The sequence below is a fragment of the Erinaceus europaeus genome, chromosome 14 (genome assembly GCF_950295315.1).
Source record: "Erinaceus europaeus chromosome 14, mEriEur2.1, whole genome shotgun sequence".
Lineage (NCBI taxonomy): Eukaryota > Metazoa > Chordata > Mammalia > Eulipotyphla > Erinaceidae > Erinaceus > Erinaceus europaeus.
The window spans coordinates 78611247-78632912 of NC_080175.1; the positions used below are offsets into that span (position 1 = coordinate 78611247).

At 42.0% G+C, this 21666-nt stretch overlaps 1 protein-coding gene, 1 long non-coding RNA gene and 1 pseudogene across 5 annotated transcripts in view; 1 reads left to right on the forward strand and 2 right to left on the reverse strand.

Annotated features, from left to right (window-relative positions):
* MCF2L2 (MCF.2 cell line derived transforming sequence-like 2) overlaps positions 1-21666 on the reverse strand; it is a 201161-nt gene that overhangs the window by 171669 nt on the left and 7826 nt on the right. For all 4 annotated transcript variants that reach the window (XR_009544755.1, XM_060172039.1, XM_060172040.1 and 1 more), the window contains exons 2-3: positions 8606-8689; positions 1152-1266 (exon numbers count right to left, since the gene is read on the reverse strand). Coding sequence is in view for 3 of the 4 variants with exons in the window: in XM_060172039.1 (XP_060028022.1) it covers positions 1152-1266; positions 8606-8689 (199 nt within the window). In the remaining variant the exon portion in view is untranslated. The remainder of the gene's footprint in view (positions 1-1151; positions 1267-8605; positions 8690-21666) is intronic.
* Positions 14982-17941, reverse strand: LOC132532818 (uncharacterized). Its single transcript, XR_009544759.1, has 2 exons — positions 17718-17941; positions 14982-15398 (listed from the first exon to the last, which is right to left on the reverse strand). It is a non-coding gene; the product is annotated as an uncharacterized LOC132532818 (long non-coding RNA).
* On the forward strand, positions 18373-18441 carry LOC132532955 (U4 spliceosomal RNA; annotated as a pseudogene).

Sequence of the window (21666 nt, forward strand, 5' to 3'; positions counted from 1 at the left end):
TGAGACTGGAACTCAAAAAAAGGAACCAGGAAGGTGGCTCAGTGGGTAGGCACAGGACTCTCATGTGTGAGAATCTCTAAACCACATGCGGCAGATGAGAGGCCAGTTAAACAGCACACACATGGCTGCTGTGCCAACTCTTAACCACACAGAAGTTAAGTTTGAGATCCTAAGTGATTCAGATGCTTGGAGGGGATGTTCTTTCCCAGCCAAGTTGCTCTGCCAGAGTGGGCACATGCTTGGCCCCCAATCCAGCTTGTCCACTATTTGTGAAATGGTGGTCAACAATATGAAATCTGTCCCTCATTCTCACAGGGAAACCTAGACGCTGACTGACTCACTCAAGAAGCGTTAAGATGGCCGACTAGGGCTAAAGTCATTGCTGCCTGGAAATATTTCTGTCACAGGCTCAGCTCTAAGCACAGGTATGACTCTCAGCCTTTCTGTTTCTTTGTCCTGTGCCAAGGTTCTCCATATGACAACAGCAATCATAAAATCTGCTTCTAGAGTCTTTATTTGGGTGGGGGGTATAAGTGACTCCTTATGGTGCTCCTTGAGCACCAGTCACATGGCCTAGAGGACAAGTGCCAAGAAGCTAGAAGAGCAATGGATTTGATGGCCCCAAGGCAGCATCAGCTGAGCAATCTATTTTTCACTTACTCGGTAATCTTTATTATGTGACTTCTTTTATTTACTTTCATTTGCCACCAGGGTTATCACTGGGGTTCAGTGTCTGCAAGACTCCACCATTTCCAGAGGCCAATTTTTCTTTTTCTCTCATGGGGTTTGGGGGGTGGGCAGGAAGAGGGAGGGAGATGGGAAGGGAAGGAAAGAGAGAGACAGAGAGAGAGAGAGAGAGAGAGAGAGAAACCTGTTCCACCCCTTATAAAGCTTCCCCTCTACAGATGGGAAACTGAACCTTGGTCCTCACACATATTGTATAGCATCTATAGGTCTAGCATTGTGAAACTGACACTCAGTTCTCACTCAAAAGTTTCTAGTATCATTTCACACCTCTTAGCTGTGGTTGATGGGCAGAAGAAGCCAGCCAAGTTAGCATACCTGTGTGAGCAAGTTAGGGAAGATTCCTTAACTACCCAGCCCAGCCCCATGGAAAATAGAAAGGCAGTAGAGGGCTGTGTCCCACTCACCTGGGGATGCTGGTCAGGTAGGTCATGACATTCAGGAAGTCCTCTTCTGGGATGTGTTTGAATCCTACAAATTCTGGAAAAGTGATGATAGGGGCACCATCCTTCCCTCGGCCTCCTGCAACACAAATAGGTGTTCAGAAAACTAGCAAAACGTTTGCATGTCATACCTCTGCACCCAGAGGACTTTCACCAATATCACGCTGGGAGGTAAATAGTGGTCTTCTCTTTTGTCTCTATTATTTCAGGCTAGAATTGAGGAAGGTTGACACTGGACTATTTTGAGTAGATGTCTCTTTCATGCTTGTTCCCTGGATTTGCAAGAACTTGATTTTTTAATCCTTTGGAAAAAGTTACTGTATAAAAGATAATATTCATTTAGTCAGTTTTGCATAGGTAGAATAGTATATAATGTCAGCACAAACAATATAGCACTTAATATTTTTTCCTTTTCACCTGTTTTATTCTTTTTTAAATTTCTTTATTGGGAAATTAATGTTTTACATTCAACAGTAAATACAATAGTTTGTACATGCATAACATTTCCCAGTTTTCCATATAACATTACAACCCCCACTAGGTCCTCTGTCATCCTTCTTGGACCTGTACTCTCCCCCACCCCCCAGAGTTTTTTACTTTGGTTCAATATGCCAATTCCAGTTCAGGTTCTACTTGTGTTTTCTCTTCTGATCTTGTTTTTCAACTTCTGCCTGAGAGTGAGATCATCCCATATTCAGCCTTCTGTTTCTGACTTATTTCAATTAACATGAATTTTTCAAGATCCATCTAAGATCAGCTGAAAACGGTGAAGCCACCATTTTTTATAGCTGAGTAGTACTCCATTACACAATGGAATATATACCACAACTTGCTCAGCCACTCATCGCACTTAATTTTGTAGTCAGTAAATATCAAAGATGAAATAGCATGGTGATTATAGTCAAAAATATAACTCTATATAAATATACAATCTGCTTCAAATCCTGCCCTGTCAGTTAATCATTATGTGATTTTTAGGAAAGACAACTTAAAAAAAAGATTCATCAATACCTTTTTTTTTTTTACCAGAGCACTGCTCAGCTCTGGCTCATGGTGGTACTCATCAATACCTTTAATATGAGAGAGAGAGAGAACCAGAGCATCACCTGGCACAGCAATGCCAGGGATCAAACTCAAAATCTTGTGTTTGAGAGTACAATACTTTATCCACTACGCCACCTCTCAGGAAACATTAGGCAAGATACTTAACCTCATATTCATACATATCATATATATATATATATATATATATATATACACATATATGTGTGTATGCAAAAAATAGTACTTAAATCAATTGCCAAAGAACTGTTAGCATTAAGTGAGAACATATATGAAAACACCTAGCAAAGAGCTTATTATAATACATATATCCTCAATAAACAGAACTGTCATTATTAGAAGAAGGAAATAATCAGCCGCTCTTTCAGAACCTACAAGGAAGGATATAAAATAACCTTATAAGGGAGTCGGGTGGTAGCGCAGTGGGTTAAGCGCAGGTGGCGCAAAATGCAAGGACCCGAGTAAGGATCCTGGTTCAAGCCCCTGGTTCCCCACCTTCAGGGGAGTCGCTTCACAAGCAGTGAAGCAGGTCTGCAGGTGTCTATCTTTCTCTCCCCCTCTCTGTCTTCCCTTCCTCTCTCCATTTCTCTCTGTCCTATCCAACAATGAAGATGTCAGTAAAACAACAATAACTACAATAATAAAGCAACAATGGAAATTAAAGGGAATAAATAAATAAATATTTTTTAAAATAACCTTATAAAAATTAAAACAGGTGGTCCGGGAGGTGGTGCAGTGGATAAAGCATTGGGTTCTTAATCATGGGGTCCCGAGTTCGATCCCTGGCAGCACATGTACCAGAGTGATGTCTGGTTCTTTCTCTCCTCCTATCTCTCTCAGGAATAAATAAATTCCTTTAAAAATAAAATAAAAATAGAAATAGAAAAATAAACGCTTAATTTGTTGGAGCAGAAGCCACTCAGATCAGATGACATACATGATACTTCCGCATCTCCTTGCAGCTAGATATAGCCTGTGGCTGACTTCTAGCCCCACAGTTCCTGACTGTGTGCAAGTACCCAGTGAACTACAATAAGCTCAGAGGTGCACCATACATTTTTCTTCAGCTTTTGGAGGAAATAGTACCAGCAATTTCAACATTACTTTTTTTTTTCCCAGTAACATGTAACTGGAAATGAAGGTGGGATTATCTAGTTTGATTCTAAGGCTCAAGAAAATTGGTTATTTAAGAATACATTTTAAATATCACTTTTCATATATATATTTACCTTTACAAACAACTAAGTAAACTGTGAGCACACAAAGACGTGCAAGTTGTTTCAACTAGCAGATACCGCTTTTGGACAAGAAGCAAAAATTACTGAGCTTTCAAGCGCTGAGAAATGAGACCACTGGGAGAATGTGTGTCCTAGCCAAATGGGTATGAGTTGGCATGCTGCAAAAACATTCCAGATGTTGCCCATGGAGGGAAACTACCATATGTGGAATAATGGCTTTCAAGTGCAGACCAACTCCATATGACTGCATGTGTGTATAAAGACAGTCAGGGGAGATAGTCGAACGGTTATACAAAAAACTTTCACACCTGAGACTCTGAAGTCCCTGATTCAAATCCCCGGCACCACCAGAAGCCAGAGCTGAACAGTGTTCTGGTTAAAAACAAATAAACAACAACAACAACAAAAACAGTTCTAAAGAAAGAGGCGTCAGTGCAGGTATGATGTCAGGAGGAGTGTGTAATTAGTGATGGGTTGATGAACAAAACACATTAAAGAGAGGCTTGAAGCAGAACCAGTGGGCAGTGTTATCTAAGGAAAGAGGTCCCTGTCCCACTATGAGCATCATTCCTGTCCCCAGGATGTCCCCTGACACAGCCCTGAGAACATCCAACCCCCTGAGCTGCTCTTCAGTCACACATGACAAATATCTTCTGCTTATGCTCTGACTTCCCAGGCAGATTTGTTTCAAGGGAGATGATGTGTCTCAAGCAAACACGAGTATTTATGTCAGGCAAAGAGTAAGTCAACCTCTTGGTTTTCTCCAAAAGTCTTCATGAGTGCAGTGACCTGTGAGTCTCGGGCTCCTGGAGACCAGTCACCACTGGAAAGAAACCATGTGAGGTGTGTTTGGCTGGCTTGTCACTGTTCTCCAGGAAGTATCTTTTTACTAAACTTATGTGCTAAATATAGATTTTTTTTTTTTTATCAGAGCACTGCTCAGCTCTAGCTTATGGTGGTGCTGGGAATTGAACCTGCAATCTTTAGTACCCCAGGCATGAAAGTCTTTCTGATCTGCCCAGTCCAGATTTTTTGTTTATTTGTTCTTGGTTTTGTTTTCCTTGTGAGGTATCTCTAAGCTACAAGACTGTATATGTTCTAGGGTTATAGTTCCATCTTGCTTCAAAGTATATGTTATAACACTACACCCATCATCAAAATGCTAATATCTCTTCACAGTCCTCTGAAGCGTCACCTTCTTTTCAAGCCCTTTTGGTAACCGCAGTTTTGTGGTCAGAGTCCGTCTTTGTCTGACTTTGTTCCCTTGCTTTGCTTCTTTATAGCCTACCTATCCATGAGACCAGTTTTGTGGTCAGAGTCCATCTTTGTCTGACTTTGTCCCCTTGCTTTGCTTCTTTATATCCTACCTATCCATGAGACCAGTTTTCTCCTGCTGGCTTATTTCATTTAGCATGATTGCCTCCAGCTCACCCATGTCTCAAAAGGCAAGATTTCATCTTTTCTTACAATCAAGGGACCAAGGAAACAAAGGTAGGGGTAGTTATCAAAAGCCCACAACAAAGTGCACAATGCCACCTGGTGAGGAAATGGGGAAATGCAAAAGGAGAAAAAAAAAAACTGAATCTATTCAGAGAAGATCAAGAAAACTACATGGCTTGGAACTAAGTAAAATGATGGGGCGGGAGGAGTCCAGCGGTAGCACAGAGGGTTAAGCACACATGGCTCAAAGCGCAGGGACCGGCATAAGGATCCCTGTTTGAGCCCCTGGCTCCCCACCTGCAGGAGAGTCGCTTCACAGGCGGTGAAGCAGGTCTGCAGGTGTCTATCTTTCTCTCCCTCTCTCTGTCTTCCCCTCTTCTCTCCATTTCTCTCTGTCCTATCCAACAACGACAACATCAACAACAATAATAACTACAAAAATAAAACAAGGGCAACAAAAGGGAATGAATAAATAAATAAATACTAAAAATATATATAAATAAATAAAATGATGGGGGAATTTTTTTATTCTATTTATTAGATAGTGACAGTCAGAAATAGGGAAGGGGGAGATAGAGAGGAAGAGAGATAGAGAGACACCTGCAGCCCTGCTTCACCACTTGGAAAGATTTCCCCCTTAGGTGGGGACCGAGGGCTTGAACCCTGGCTTTTATGCACTGTAATGTGTGCTCTATGAGTTGCACCACTGCCCAGCCCTTAGAACAATGTTTTAAATACAAAAATAAACCGCACTCCTTCTAATAAAATAATTATTCTTCTCCTTAAATAGAAGAGAATTGGCTTTACTGTTGAAAACACTGTTAAGAGTGTTGGATGCATATTGCTATTTCTGAATGAGTCTGGCTGCCTGGCGTTTTCTGTTATACAGAGCATTTGGAATTTTGGGAAAACCTATAGGAAGGTAGTGAAAATAGATATTCATGAGGGTTCATAACACAATTCTTTCATATATATATTTCAAGTGCTCCCTAGTAAAATGTAATTTACAAATGGAGAACCACAAGAAGTCAGCAAAAATAGGAGTTACATAACTGAAGAGCTCATTAGAATAGAATCTCATAGTGGTATGCTTGGAAGTAGAGCTGGATTGTAATTTTTTTTCATCTCCAAGAAAGATATAATACCCTGCTATAAAAAGAAATTTTTAAGATACAATTTATTGTTACTGTACCTCAGTATCTGAGCTATCTATGCTTTAAATAAACATAAAGTCAAGAAGCAAAGCATAAGAAGGATAGTGGAAACTGAGTTAAATCAGCTATTGCCTCCAACCTTTTTTTTTAAAAAAGGTTTATTTAGTTATCTATGTAAGAGAGTTAGAGGTAGAAAGAACTAAAACAGGGAGAGATTAGATAGCACAATGGTTGTACAAAGAGACTCTCATGCCTGATGCTCCAAAGTGCCAGGTTCACTATCTCTATTCTTGCCTTAATTATGGCATATCACACTATATTCACTGTGAGAATGGCTTTGCTTCCCATTAAAAACTGTACCATATTGAAAATCATTTGCTATAACATTACCTCAAGTTAAACATTTTTTGTGGGATTTAAATGTGTTGAGGGAAAAAGTCAAATATTTGTCAGTTGCAAACTCAGCACTTTTCATACACTATGCAATTTAACCTCAAAATTACAATGTTCCCACATATTATATAAGTGAGAAAAGTGAGACTTAGAAAAACAACTTGCCTAAGGCAATGCAGCTAGTCAGTAGCTGAGTCTAAATCCATTTCGCAGGCTGTCAGATACCACGTTGTGTTTTTCCCTGTACTGCCTCTGAGAAGTAAGAATAGCAGGAAATGTCCCTACAATACTCAAAAAGAGGTGATATATATATACTTGGTAAAAAGCAGAGAGAATTTGAGAGGGAAGGGGAAGATAGAGAGGGAGAGCAAAAGAGAGATAACTGCAGATTTGCTTCACTACTTGTAAAGCTTTCCCCCTGCAGGTGAGGTCTGGGGGCTTGAACTCAGATCCTTGTACAACGTAATGTGTGCATTCAACCAGGTGCATCACCGCCTGACCTCAAGGCATGGGTAGGTGATGGCAGTTACTAGGGATTAGTGATGGCAGTAGGACTACACCATTCCTGGAAGCCATTTTATCTTTTCATGACTTTTGATCATTCAGCGCCTGACTAAGTCACTGGCTTCCTTGCCCAGCTGAGCCACTGTGTAATTAAATGTGCTGGATCTCCTGCTGAGTCATTAGACCTTGATGTCAGGTTACAGCAACTCACCTGGCCCACCAGCCTCCATTCTACACCTGATGCACACTGACCTTGAGGCTCTCTGTGTTTTAGGGTTGCAGTGGGAAGCTATGAAACCACCTTCAGGAACCACCAACCAGGGCCAAGACTGTGGTGCCACCACCAAGGGGCTGCAAAGAGTCCACTGGCCTCACAGGACAGACCAGGAGGACATGCATGGTCTTGTACTGACCAGTTGCCATAGTCCAGTCTCTACTCTAAGAACTAGTAAGACAAGCAGAAACAAGAAAAACAGGACCCTGCGGTTAATGATAGAGCTTTCAATGACTATCTGAGCAGTGAGCGACATGGAGGAAGGAGCAGAAGTTGTAGGCTAAGTGAGGTAAACTCCAGCGAGGGCACAACTCTGGGGTGTGGAGTGGTTTCCCAGTAATGGACACAGCAGTCCCCTCAAACACAACAGGGTGACGAGTTGGGAACAGATTAAAATACAGAAACTATTAATTTCTCCAATGTTAAATGTGGAGAAAGACAAGCAAGACAGAAAGAGAAAAAGAGAAACGAAGGTAGGTAGGAGGGGCCGGGCGGTGGCCCACTTCATTGAGTGTATATATTACCAGACACAAAGATCTGGGTTCAACCCCCAGTCCCCACCAGGAAGGGGGAAGCTTCACAAGTGAAGCAAAGCTACAGGTCTCTCTCTCTCTCTCTCTGTCTGTCTATCTATCTATATCTCCCCTCCCCCTCCCAATTTCTCTCTGTCCTATAAAAAATAATAAGTATTTCTTAAAAAGAGAGAAACTTTTCGCATAGCTTCATGTTGCAGAATGAATTGTATACTGTGATCAAGACAATTGTTGCTTTTCCCAGGAGAGACATGAAAAGGAATGATTTGTCACCTTCTCCTCTGTGACAGGCACCAAGTACATCATCTCACTGTTCCATGTCCCAGCTGGGTCTAACTATAACTGAGGGCTTCATATGTACTTCCAATGTCAGTAAATTACAGCCATACAACCCTCCATTAAGGGAACAATTTTTCAGGGCTGTCCTGAGGTTCAGAAAATGACTTGCTAACTATTAACACTAGCCTGTCTTTGTTCCCAAGCAAATGCCTAATGGAGTTGATGTATTACAATCAGATCCTTAAGAGATATAATAAGAATGGAGTAGAATAGAACAGAACAGAATACATTATATATAATAACAATACAATAATAAAAGACAAACCTCTCTAAGAACAGTTGCACTGGACAGCAAAAGGAATGCCAGCTCAGCGATCCCACTATCCTCCAGCTGAACAGTTCAGTTCATTCTTGTGATGATTGAAAGGTGAAGGGTGCCTGAGACTTGAGTATTGTGTTCACCAAGGTTTAAATAGCGAGGCTCCAGCTGGACTCCCTACCCTCAACAAAATCTGAAGATGCAAAGGAATGTGCTTCTTACCTGAAAGAATGGCAAACTGTCTGTGGAGTTGTTCAATAATATCCACCGCCCCCAATGGCCTGATTTCCTGCTGCATAATCTCACCTGTGCAAAAAAAATATAAATTAGATTAAAACTTTACAAGGCAGGGAGCCAGGCGGTAGCGCATCGGGTTAAGCACATAACGGGAAGCACAAGGACCAGCTCAAGGATACTGGTTTGAGCTCCCGGCTGCCCACCTGCAGGTGGGTCACTTCACAAGCAGTGAAGCAGGTCTGCGGGTATCTATCTATCCCCTTTTCTGTCTTCCCCTCCTCTCTCAATTTCTCTCTGCCCAATCCAACAACAATAATAACAACAAAATAATAGCAGCAATAGCCTCCAGGAGGCTCGGTGCCTACTCCTCTGAGTGTGCAGAAAGATCTTCTAACAGGTTGTGAGTTATCAGAGTTCATCGCAAACTGGGTCAAAAAAGATGAACCTAGAATTTATGAAGGTTCTTTGATTTTTGTTTCCCTCTTTACCTCATTAATTTTCCTTTTTGTCTCTCTCCTCAGTCTCTTCTATTTCTTTTTATATTACTACAAGATGCCTCTTCCCAACACCAACCATATCTGTGAGACACTTTGTTTTCTTATTTTAGAGGTAGCACAGTGGATAAAGCATTGAACTTTCAAGCATGGGGTCCCAAGTTTAAACCCCAGCATCAAAGTGCCAGAGTGGTGCTCTGATGTTCGTGTTCTCTTTTTCTCTCTAATAATAAACAAATAAATACAAATTAAAAAAAAAAGATTCACCATGCTGAATAGTTATAGGTTTTTAAGGCAAAAATTCACATTTTTTAGGCACAAGTCTGTCTACAAGTGTGCTCTAACCCTAAAAAGTAATTGCTAAGTCCTAAAATTTGAATTCTATTATTTTGAGGAAAAGGATTAGAAGAAAAAGGAATCTTTCCTCAGCGAGGAATCTCTGAGCCTGGGCTGGGAAGAAGGACAAAGACATTTTCACATCCCCTCTGCCTAAGAGACCATTATCCTCACATCTCTAAATCCCAGGAATCTTAAAGAATGAACTCTACCATGTTTTCTAGAGGAAAGTAAGTAAACCCAGGCTACCACTTCTTCACCCCATTCAGAGAACCTGTGTCCCTGTTGATATGGATGGGTGCTATAATAACACTCTGCTTATATTTCTACAAAAGGAAAGGCCTTCTTGGTTAGATACACAAAATTTCACATTAAAATGTTATGACACCTAAGAACTGCTAAATTTAGCAGCAGCTATTAAATCAAGCAACCCACTCTCCTGCCAGAAGGATTAGGGAGGGCAAAGGAGGGTGGAGAGATAAAAAGAGACTGATTTTTTTTTTGGGGGGGGGGAGGTATAGGACCAGGGCTTCATGCACAAGATTTACTGCTCTGAATCACTTTTTTCACTCAAAGAGAATGACACAGAGAGAGAGAGAGAGAGAGAGAGAGACCCCAACACTGAAGCTTCTTTCACTACCGCAGCATATGTCATGTGGGACCAGGACTCGAACCTGGGTCATGAGCATGGTAGTGTAGGTACCCTATGCAGTGAAATATGACTCTCTGGCTCCAAAATGTGGGTAATTTTCTTAAATGTGATTGTTGCATCCATGAGGATTCATAATACAATTCTTTCATATATGTTTCAAGTATTTCCTAATAAAATACAAATTACAAATGGATAACAACAAGAAGTTGGCAAAAAAAAAAATGGGAGTTATGCAAGTGAAGAGATCTCTAGAATACAGTCTCACCGTGGTATATTCAGAAATAGAGCCGGATTATCATGCCCAAGAAAATATATTTGATCTCACTCATAAATAGAAATTGAAAAATAAGAACAGAAGAGAAAACACAAAGCAGAACTTGGACTGGAGTTGGTGTATTGCACCAAAGTAAAAGATTCTGGGGTAGGGAGAAGGGTTCAGGTCCTAGAAGACAGAGGAGGGCCTAGTGGGGTTTGAATTGTTATGTGGAAAACTGAGACATGCTACATATGTACAAACTATTGTGTTTTTCTTTGTTGTTGACTGTAAACCATTAATTCCCCAATACAGAAATTTTTAAAAAGAAAGTCTATTTAAGAAATAAAAACCCCAGGGTAAAAAAGAGATCATAGGTGTGATTTAGTTATTGCACCTGAGTATTTGAGGTATGCTTTAAATAAACATTATAAAGAAGTAGAATGTAGCAGGAATACTAGAAACTGATTTAAATCTATTATTCCCTCTAGCCCAATTTTTAAAAAGATTTATCTACATTATCTATTTGACTATCTATGTGTTTATATATTAACATATAAACAATATATTTATATATTATTTATCTACATAAAAGATAGAGGGAGAGGGAGAAAGGACATAAATGTCACTCTGGCATATATGCTGCTGCCAGAGATTGAACCGGGAACCTCATGCTTGAGAGTCTTTTTTTTTTTCTCCAGGGTTATTGCTGGGGCTCAGTGCCTGCACCATGAATTCACTGCTCCTGGAGGCTTTTTCCCCCCTTTTGTTGCCCTTGTTGTTTTATTGTTGCTGTGGTTATTATTATTATTATTGATGCTGTTGTTGTTGGATAGGACAGAGAGAAATCGAGAGAGGAGGGGAAGACAGAGGGGGGAGAGAAAGAGAGACACCTGCAGACCTGCTTCACGGCTTGTGAAGCGACTGCCCTCCAGGTAGGGAGCCGGGGGCTCGAACCCGGATCCTTAGGCCGGTCCTTGTGACTTGCGCCATGTGCACTTAAACCGCTGAGCTACTGCCTGACACCCTAGAAACTCTAATGTTTTATCTACTGTAACACCTCATTGTTTAAGTGGAGAAATGAAAACCCAGAGAGCAGCCTGGTTTGCCTTTCATTCAGGTCTTGCTGAGAGAACTGGTGGGGCTGGGTGGTGACACACCTGGTTGAGCGCACACATTCATGTACAAGGACCCAAGTTTAAGCCCCAGGTCCCCACCTACAAGGAAGAAGCTTGAGTGGTGAAGCAGTGCTGCTGGTGTGTGTGTGTGTGTGTGTGTGTGTGTGTGTGTGTGTGTGTGTGTGTGTGTATGTGTGTGTGTGTGTGAGTGTGTGTGTGTCTACCTCCCCCTATCAATTTCTTTCTGTCTCTAATTCATAATAATTAAATAAGTACTTAAAAGAAAAAAAAAGACTTAAAAAAAACAAACTGGGGCGTCGGGCGGTGGCGCAGTGGGTTAAGCGCACGTGGCGCAAAGCTCAGGGACCGCCGTAAGGATCCCGGTTCGAGCCCCCAGCTCCCCACCTGCAGGGGAGTCGCTTCACAGGCGGTGAAGCAGGTCTGCAGGTGTCTATCTTTCTCTCCCCTCTCTCTCTGTCTTCCCCTCCTCTCTCCATTTCTCTCTGTCCTATCCAACAACAAAGCAACGTCAACAATGGCAATAATAACCGCAACGAGGCTGCAACAACTAGGGCAACAAAAAAAAGGGGGGAAATGGCCTCCAGGAGCGGTGGATTCATGGTGCAGGCACCGAGCCCAGCAATAACCCTGGAGGAAAAAAAAAAAAAAAAAAAAACTGGCGCCCCAGCCAAGGAGTCACACGGTTGTCCCTGAAGATGGCACAACACAGGACCCAAGTGAGCCAACCTGGCCATCGGCAGCGGATCATGAGGGCTCTCCCAAGGTAGCCCTAGCCCAGAATGCAGAAATGACCTTGGGCTCTCGTGAGATCTAATCTCGGGGATCTGCTGGTCCAGGGGCAGGCTCCAGGCAGCCCCAAACAGGACACACCCACGCTCTGCACCAAGAAAGACAAAACTGCTGGTTCTGCTGCAGGCAACCCTGCTACCCACTTGTGCAGAGGCAGTGGGGTGGGGGCTGAAGGCACCCTGATTTCTTAATGTCTATTATTTGATGTTTGAGAACCCTCAAGTATAAGGCCTGTTATTTATTTACACAAGCTTATATTCTGCTGTATTTCCTCAATTACTGGGATCTATGTACAGAACAAAAGAAAGTGCAAGGCACTTTACAGTGGGTTAACTTGTCCCATTAGCTAATGACAGAGCAGGGGTGTGCCCTCGCACTAAATGACCCTCATAAGCCCCCCTCCCGTCCCCCACCCCCTAGTGCTCTTACTCCCACAGCTAGACCAGACTTGACAGCTGAGCAAACATCCCTGCGCTGGAAGCCCTGAGAATTAGGTGCTGGGCAGGTAAGAAGAGCTGCCCCATAGGGCTTCTCTGGCTTCACTCTTTCTAATTGGCCAAGTAAGCAATGGCATAAATCCATTTTCCTTCCTTTACTGGGCCCTGTGCTGTAACAATGAATTGTGAAACCTAGTGTGAAGCCTTGTCCTTAAGTGAACAAGGAATGAAAAACATTTGAAAAGATTTTTTTTAATTTTTTATCGGAGGGAAATTATTTTTTTAATTCAGGGATGCTGAAAATGTCTAATTCCTTCATAGTCAAATAATGCAACTAATACAGCAAGAGGATATCATGTTCCTATGCATATATTCATATTACAATCACCAGATTATTATTGCAGGGCTCAGTGCTAGCACTACAAATTCACCTCTCCAATGGCCATTTTTTCCTTTTTTTTTCCCTTTCTTTCTATATTATTAGATAGGACAGAGGGAAAAAATGGGACGGGATGGGAAGATAGAAAGGAGAGAGAAAAACATCTGCAATTCTGCTTCATTGCTTGTGAAACATCCCCCTCCTGCAAGCGGGTGGGGTAGTGAGGGCTTGAAACTGGGTCTTTGCAAATGTACTCAGTCAGCTGCACAACCACCAGCCCTGGAATATCATGTTTCATACATAAAGTGAGAAACTAAAACATAATGCTGTGGTTCCGATGCAAAACTAGCACTTTTTTAGAGAGAAATAGAGGGGGCGGGAAGACAGAGGGAGAGAAAGACACCTGCAGACCTGCTTCACCATCTGTGAAGTGACTCCCCTACAAGTGGGGAGCCGGGGGCTCGAACTGGGATCCTTAAGCCGGTCCTTGTGCTTTGTGCCACGTGCACTTAACCCGCTGCACTACAGCCCAACTCTCAAAACTAGCACTTTTGTACCACCTCAGGGAAAGAAATTGCTAGTGTCTTAATGAAAAGGTGTTTTGGAACATTCAACCTATGATTGTGTGGTTTATGTAATAAACTCTGTGTATGCTCTATTTCATTTACTACTTCAAACCCTAAAGGAGACATTGACCTAGATTTATAGGAGTTTGTTTAAGGTCAAGTAGAGTAAAAATGTGAACCAAACACCTCATAACCACTGCATTACATCGTTCCCCTACACAACCATTTGATTCACCCAGGTTTGAGCCCCAGTGCCCACCTGCAGGGGGAAAGCTTTGCAAGTGGTGAAGCAGGTCCGCAGGTGTCTCTCTTTCTCTCTACTTCTCTATCTTCTCATACCTTCTTGGTTTCTGGCTGTCTCTATCCAATAAATAAAGATAAAATAAAATCTTCTAGGTCTTACTATTCATTCACCTTACATCTGGAAATCTATCCTAATGATAAAATTAATGCTTTATGTGTGTGAAGATGTAGACTAGAATATTCATTTACTTCAGTGGTTTTTTTTTTTTTTAACTTTTTGGCGCTCCCAGAGAACGTTTTGAAAATTTTAAGACAGAAGAAGGACAGAGAGAGAGAGAAAGAATCAAGTCATCTGTCGTGCATGGTGCTGCTATGTGACACCAAGAGTTCAAACTCGGGTCTTCAGGCATAGTAAAGTATAGGCTCTACCAGGTGAACTATGCCCCAGCCTGTGAGTCAAAAAATTAAAGGAATCATTATAGAATTTGAAAAATTTAAACCCACAGCAAAATATTTAAAATATGTTATCAAAGACATAAAGATTACATATATGGTGATACTGTGAACCAGGTTAAGGAAGAAAGTATGTGTTTGGACACATGATAAAAAGAATATATGAAAGGTGGCCCGGTGGGTAAAGCATTGGACTCTCAGGCATAAGGTCCTGAATTCAATCCCCAACATCACATGTGCCAGAGTAGTGATACGTTATGTGTTTTCTTTCTTTCTCTCTCTCTCTCTCTCTCTCTCTCTCTCTCCCTCCTCTTTCATTAATAGATCTTTAAAGGAAAAATAATATATAAAGCAGAATTATTGGAGTGGTGTTGTCATATGTAATAAAACCCCTTTAATTTTTCATACAGAAGAGTATTATTGGGCTGGACAGACAGCATAATGGTTCTTCAAAAGTCTTTCATGCCTAAGGCTCCGAAGTAAGTCCCAGGTTCAATCCCCAGCACCAGCATAAGTCAGAGCTGAGCAGTGCTCTGGTTAAAAGGAGGAGGAGGAAGAAGAGGAGGAGGAGGAAGAGGAGGAGAAAAATGAAAAGAATTTCAAAAAAGTATTCTCTAGTATTTATTTTTTCATGCTAAATTTTATTGAAATCTCATTGACTATATCCAAATGCACAGCTTGCTGAATATTAGCAAATATATACATTGATGGAAACATCAGACTTATCAATACATATGGAACATTCCCATCACGCCAGAAAGTTTCCTTGCCCCAGACCTCCATGTCTGACGAGGTCCATGTATCTATTATGGACCATGGGGCCCCCTCTATCACTCTGAGCCAGAGCGTTGTAGCCTCACACCCAAGCCCTCCACACCATGCAGACTCCAGAGAAGCCTTCTCTGCATCTCGCGTCTATGTCCCAAAAGGGGAGGCAACTGCAGCCGAGTGCTATGATGGCATGTGGACTGCATCATGGGTGGCGTCGAGGAGAGACACCGCTTCAGAGTGCTGGGGGCACTGAGGCAACGGAAGCGCTTATGTAAGAGAAAAGACAAAGGAATCGGTCAACTCCTTCTCCTGACATGAACACCACAGACTTTTACGTAACAAGATATCCCCAGTCCCACCAAGCATTGGCATTCTTGCTTATCTTGATTTTTCCAGTTCATGATGCAGTGATTCACATGCTGAACTCACTGAAGACACCGACACTCTGCTTAGATCACACTTGCCTCACATCACTGTGCTCGACAATCCGAAGCCTATGGAAACCTCAAGTACAGCTACATACTGCTTTTCCTGATAGGAAGGTTATATTAATATAAATATCAAAGACAGAAAAGATTATCTGTTGATAAAGAAGCCAGGTTAAAGAAGAAAGTATGTGGTGTGTTTAGGCACACGATGAAAAGAATATATAAAGGGACCCAGAAGGTGCACAGTGGATAAAGCACTGAACTCTCAGACAAGAGGTGCTGAGTTCAAAATATAATTAAAAATGAAAAAATTAAGTTTAAAAATGACTCATAAAGGGGACCTGGCAATGGCATGCCCAGCTGAGCACACACATTATCATGCACAAGGACCTCCTCACACACACACACACTTACAGAGGACAAGCTTTTCCAACAGTGAAGCAGGGCTGCAAGTCTCTTCTCTCTCTCTCTCTCCTCTCTCTCTCTCTCACTGTCTTTACTCCCCTCTCAATTTCTCTCTGTCCTATGTAATAAAAAGGAAAGGGAGGTGACAGCACACCCAGTTAAACACACATATCACAATGTGTAGGAACCCAGGTTCCAGCCCCCACTCCGTGCCTGCATGAGGGACACTTCATGATGGTGAAACAGACCTGCAGGCTCCTCTCCGATCCTCTCCTTTCCTCTCCCCTCCCCTCCCTTCTCAATTTCTCTGCCCTATCCAAAAAAAAAAAAAAGTAAAAAAACAATAATAAAATAGAAGGGGGCAGGCGGTAGCTCAGCAGGTTAAGCGCACACGGCACAAAGCGCAAGGACTGGCGTAAGGTTCCCAGTTTGAGGCCTGGGCTCCCCACCTTCGGGAGGTGGGGGTCTCTTCACAAGCAGTGAAGCAGGTCTGCTTCTCTATCTTCCCCACCTCTCTCCATTTCTCTCTGTCCTATCCAACAGCAACAACAGCAATAACAACAATGACAGACAACAAGGGCAACGAAAGGGAAAAAGTAGCCTCCAGGAGCAGTGGATTCATGGTGCAGGCAGGGAGCCCCAGTGATAACCCTGAAATCAAAAAAAGAAAAAAGAAAAACTGGCCACTGGAAACAGTGGAGTGATAGTGCATGAAGTCTGAGCATTTCAGACTTACCATTTTCCTTCAGAAATTTCCTCTAGGAATATAAATTTCATAATCTAGAATGTGATTTTGAGTTTTACAAAATTAAAAATGCAACTAAGCACAACTAAGAAGAGTAAAGCTCATGTCATTCCTTCACCCCAAATGATAGAGTCCGCTCACAGGTGTGTGAGTCAGTGTGCAGGTATGTATGTACAGGCTAACATACACTTTCCACCAGACAGTCTGAGGATTTTTTCCTTCAAAATATTTGGCCACCCTCAGATAAGTGCACTGCTTTCTCATGCAGACAACCCAGGTTCAAAGCCAGATGACTGCCTCAGTGAAGCTGATTGATGTATTAAAACTGTTATTGTTTGGGGGTCGGGCGGTAGCACAGCGGGTTAAGCGCACGTGGCACAAAGTGCAAGGACCAGCATAAGAGCCCCCAGCTCCCCACCTGCAAGGAAGTCGCTTCACAGGCGGTGAAGCAGGTCTGCAGGTGTCTTTCTCTCCCCCTCTCTCTGTCTTCCCCTCCTCTCTCCATTTCTCTCTATCCTATCCAGCAACGAACAACATCAACAACAACAATAAAAACCACAACAAGGCTACAACAACAAGGACAACAAAAAAGGGGAAAAAAATGGCCTCCAGGAGCAGTGGATTCATGGTATAGGCACCGAGCCCCAGCAACAACCCTGGAGGCAAAAAAAAAAAAAAAAGAAAGAAAAAGTCCCAGGTTCAGTCCTCCTCACCACCATAAGGCAGAGCTGAACAGTGCTCTGGTCAAAAAAAATAAAATAAAATAAAACTGTTATTGTTCAGCTCCTTAGCAAATCTGAGCAATATTGCAAAGAAAAAATAAAAATAAAAAATTATATACATTATATAATACATAGTGTACATAATTATATCATATATATGTAGAATATATATGATATAATTATGTATTATATATATATAATCTATTAGTTAAATCATGAATCTACTGAGAATGAGGTTGAATAACAAAACTGACATGAAAGCAAGTCATCATAGGTCCACAGTACCTTCTCCTGCCATCTGCTCTAGCCTGAGACAAGTTTCTAGGAAGTGGTGGTAAGCCCTCATCTCTGCCTCTGTTATCCGCACCGAGGTATAAGGTGAGTATCTAGGGTCTTGCTGTCCGCACTTCTTACACCACGAGGCCACCGGAGTCCAGGAGACGGTGCCACTTGGCTCTCCCTCCATCGTCACCCCTCTCTCAGCACTGGACTCACACAATCGGGTTTAGTCCTTTTTCCTGGTTAATCTCTCTGGAGTTCATTCAAGGTCACTGCATTGCTGGGAGCTGATCCTTTAGGCTAAGGAGAGCTCTCGGGATTACAGGCCCAACAGCGCACTAAGTTTTTGTTTTGTTTTGTTTTGGTTTGGTTTTTTTCCCCAATTTGGAAACAAAAGAGGAAATGGAGAATGAGGATGCCACGGTAGAGCGAGGGAAGTCCTAGGGTTGATGAGAATCAGAATGTTTTCTAGTTTTGTTTAGTCAAAGGTTTCTCATCATGAAACACACAGTGGCCATTAGACATCTAAAATGAGACAGAAATACATTTTTTAAAGAACAATCTTTTTTTTAATTGGGGGTATTAATGTACAGTTGTTGGTACATGCATAACAGCTCTCAGTTTTCTGTGTCTTTTATTTTCTTCTTATTAGAAGTTTCTCAGCTTTGTGCAGTGGCAGTATCGTAGCCAATGAGGTTTATCCGAGGTGCGGTTATTGCTAGCTGAAAGAAGTAGTTCTCACTGCTTCCATCACCAAAGGTCTGTGTCCCCATGCCTTCCCCTTAGATCATCATTATAATTCTCCCACAGTGCTAACATCTGGGCTGACTTACTTTTTTCACATTTGTGTGTTTAATTCTCTGTAATCTGCATATGAATGAAACTATTCTATAGTTGTCCTTTACCTCCTTACTTACTTCACTAAGCATCATCGCCAACTCCGTCTATTTTATCCCAAAGGACACAATATAATATCTTTTTAATTGCTGGGTAATACTCCACTGAGTATATGAAGGATGACCTTAAGTATACTTATTCTGAAGCTGAGTGATAGCGAACCTAGTTGAGTGCACACATTACAGTGCAGAAAGACCCAGGTTCAAGGCCCCATCCCTGCCTGCAGGGCGGAAGCTTCATGAGTAGTAAAGCAGGTCTTCAGGTGTCTTTCTTCTTCTCTTTCACCCCCTCCACTCTCAATTTTTCTCTGTCCTATCAAATTAAATGATTTTTTAAAATGTTTTATAAAGAGAGATGAAATACTGTCATTGGCAATAGCAGGGCCAGATCTGGTAGAGATTATACTATTTGACCCAAGCCAGGTAGAGAGAGACAAAAATTATGATTTTAGTCACAAAATAATTAAAAAAAAACCCAAACAGATGAATTATGTAAAACAATAAAAATGTTTAGACTATAAAAGAAAATTATTTCAAGCCATAATGCTCCCTCCCCCCTTCTTCCAACCTCTCTGGATATTTAGCACTGGAGTCAATGAAAGTCACAGGGAAGGCAGCGCAGGCAGGTTCAGCTCCTGAGATGAGAGAGGCACACGGTGTCTCCTGAACTACTTCTACAGATGAAGCATAGAGGTCCAGGCAGTAGTGCACCTGCTTAAGCACTCACATTACAGTATGTGAAGACCCAGGTTCAAGCCCTTGTTCCCCACCTGCAGGGGGAAAGCTTCACGAGTGGTAAAGCAAGGCTGCAATTGTCTCTCTGTCTCTCTCCCTTTAATTTCTGTCTCAATCTAATAATAAATAAGTAAATATGTTTTTAAAAAATTAAGTGCAGGGCCAGAGAGATAGCATAATGGCTATACAAAAGACTTTCCTGGCTGAAACTGAGATTCAATCCCCAACATCACCATAAGCCAGAGCTAAGCAGTGCTCTGGAGTGAGAGAGACAAAGAGAGAGAAAGAGAGACAGACCCTCTCTCTCTACTTTCATTCCTGAGAATCCAAGGTCCCAGGTTCAATCCCTAGCACCACCACATGCCAGAGCTGAACAAGGCCCTGGTAAAAATAAAAATAATAAAATAAACATCAGGTGCGTACAATAAAATGATTCTACAATGAAGGATATTCTTTGCCTTCTTTGCTCTAACCAAGGATCCTATGACGTTTAAATGTCTTTATTTTAACGAAAGGATTTGAACAGAAAACAAATGTAAGTCTCACATGACATATTAACCCAGCTAAACAAGTAACTTTTTCCAATAATAGTTGTTAAAATTTAATATTGTGTTGCATCTTCTGAAAGAGAAACAAGAGGGGTCCAGGTGTTGGCACACTTATTTGAGCACACATGTTACCCCCTCTTCCCACCTGAAGGGAGGAAGCTTCATGAGCAGTGAAGTAGTGCTGCAGATGTCTCTCTCTCTATCTCCATTCAATAAATGACTCTATTAAGAAAATTGTGGAGTGGGGATGGGAGTAGATAGCATAATGGTTTTGCAAAAAGACTCGCATCCCCGAGGCTCCAAAGTCCCAGGTTCAATCCCCCACCCCACAATAAACCAGAGATGAGCAGCACTCTGGTAAAAAAAAAAAAAAAAAAAAATGAAAGAAAGAAAATAAAAAAATTTAAATAAAAGACAAATGGAAAAGGAGGTTAAAGTAAGGAAATGCAATAGTCACGATACATTAAAAAAAAATCAACAATAATAAGAGCAAAACAATTCCATCAAAAAGTGGAAAGAGCTGAACAGATAGTTCACCAAAGAAAATAAACAGATGGCCAATAGACACAGGGGAAACCGCCTAGCCAATCTTTGCAGTCTAGGCCCTGCACAAGACCCTCCACCCAGTGGGGCAATGTTCCCCCACCTCCCATCTTCAAAAAAAATCCCCAAGCCCCACAAGGAGTTTTGAGGTACTAAAGAGAAGAGTTTCATCAATGAGTCAACCAGGTGCAAAAGAAAAACAGCAAATGTGGAACATCAGAGAGGCTGGGAGACCCCAAGATGAACCCAGTGAGGTGAGAGAGGAGTGGGGGAGTGGTGCTGATTGTGAAAACCACTGTATTTGCTTAACACCTGTCTTCCCTTAGGCTGCAAGGTCCAGGGTATACATACACTCATTCTTCCACACCCCCAGAGTACCTGAGGAGAGACACAGGGCCTGGGATTTGACAACAGGACGAAAGAAAGAGAGAGGGAGAGAGAGGGACAGAGAGAGAGAGGGAGAGAGAGGGACAGAGAGAGAGAGAGAGGGAGAGAGAGAAAGGGAGGGGAAAATAACCAGCAGTAGCTCTTCTAAGCTGGACAAGATCGACGCACTCAGACATTTATTTCAGGTGCCGGTAGTCTGTCCAGCTGTTCGTGTTTTGTCCGTAACTCCCTCAGAGCAGAGAGCTTAGGTAGTATAGGGACTCTATACTAAAGAGGAGGGTGTGGTGGTGCTGCTGTCACCTTGTCACTACACTGATAACTGAGTTAGTTATTAGACTTTCCTTCCCCATAAGACTTTGGTGCTACAGTGTTTCTCTCTACCTCGACCTCCAGTGTTAAAAAGTCCAAGTAGGCATCACTTGTGATGTTTCAAAGGTTTATGCCTCATCAGCTTCTACATGGAGTCAGCCACCTTTGCTTAAATGGCCCCCATGCTTCTCTGATGCGTGCTTTTACATTTTCTTGACTAAAATGAGGAATAAGATATAGTTGGGGGGAGCCTTTACCAGTGGAATAAAAATCACTCGAGTCATATTAATACAAAAAAGTCATGGGAAATGTGCTTAGTGGAGTACTACTCAGCAGTTAAAAAAGACTGTATTTTGTCCTTCAGGACAAAATGAATGAAACTGGCAGTGATTATGCTTAGTGAAGTAAGCAAAGAAGTGAAGGACAACTATGGGATGATTTCACGTATATGAAGAATATAGAGAACTGAAACAAGGGGCCAGGCAGTAATGTAGCTGGTCGAGCACAAGGGTCACCATACACAAGGACCAGGTTCAA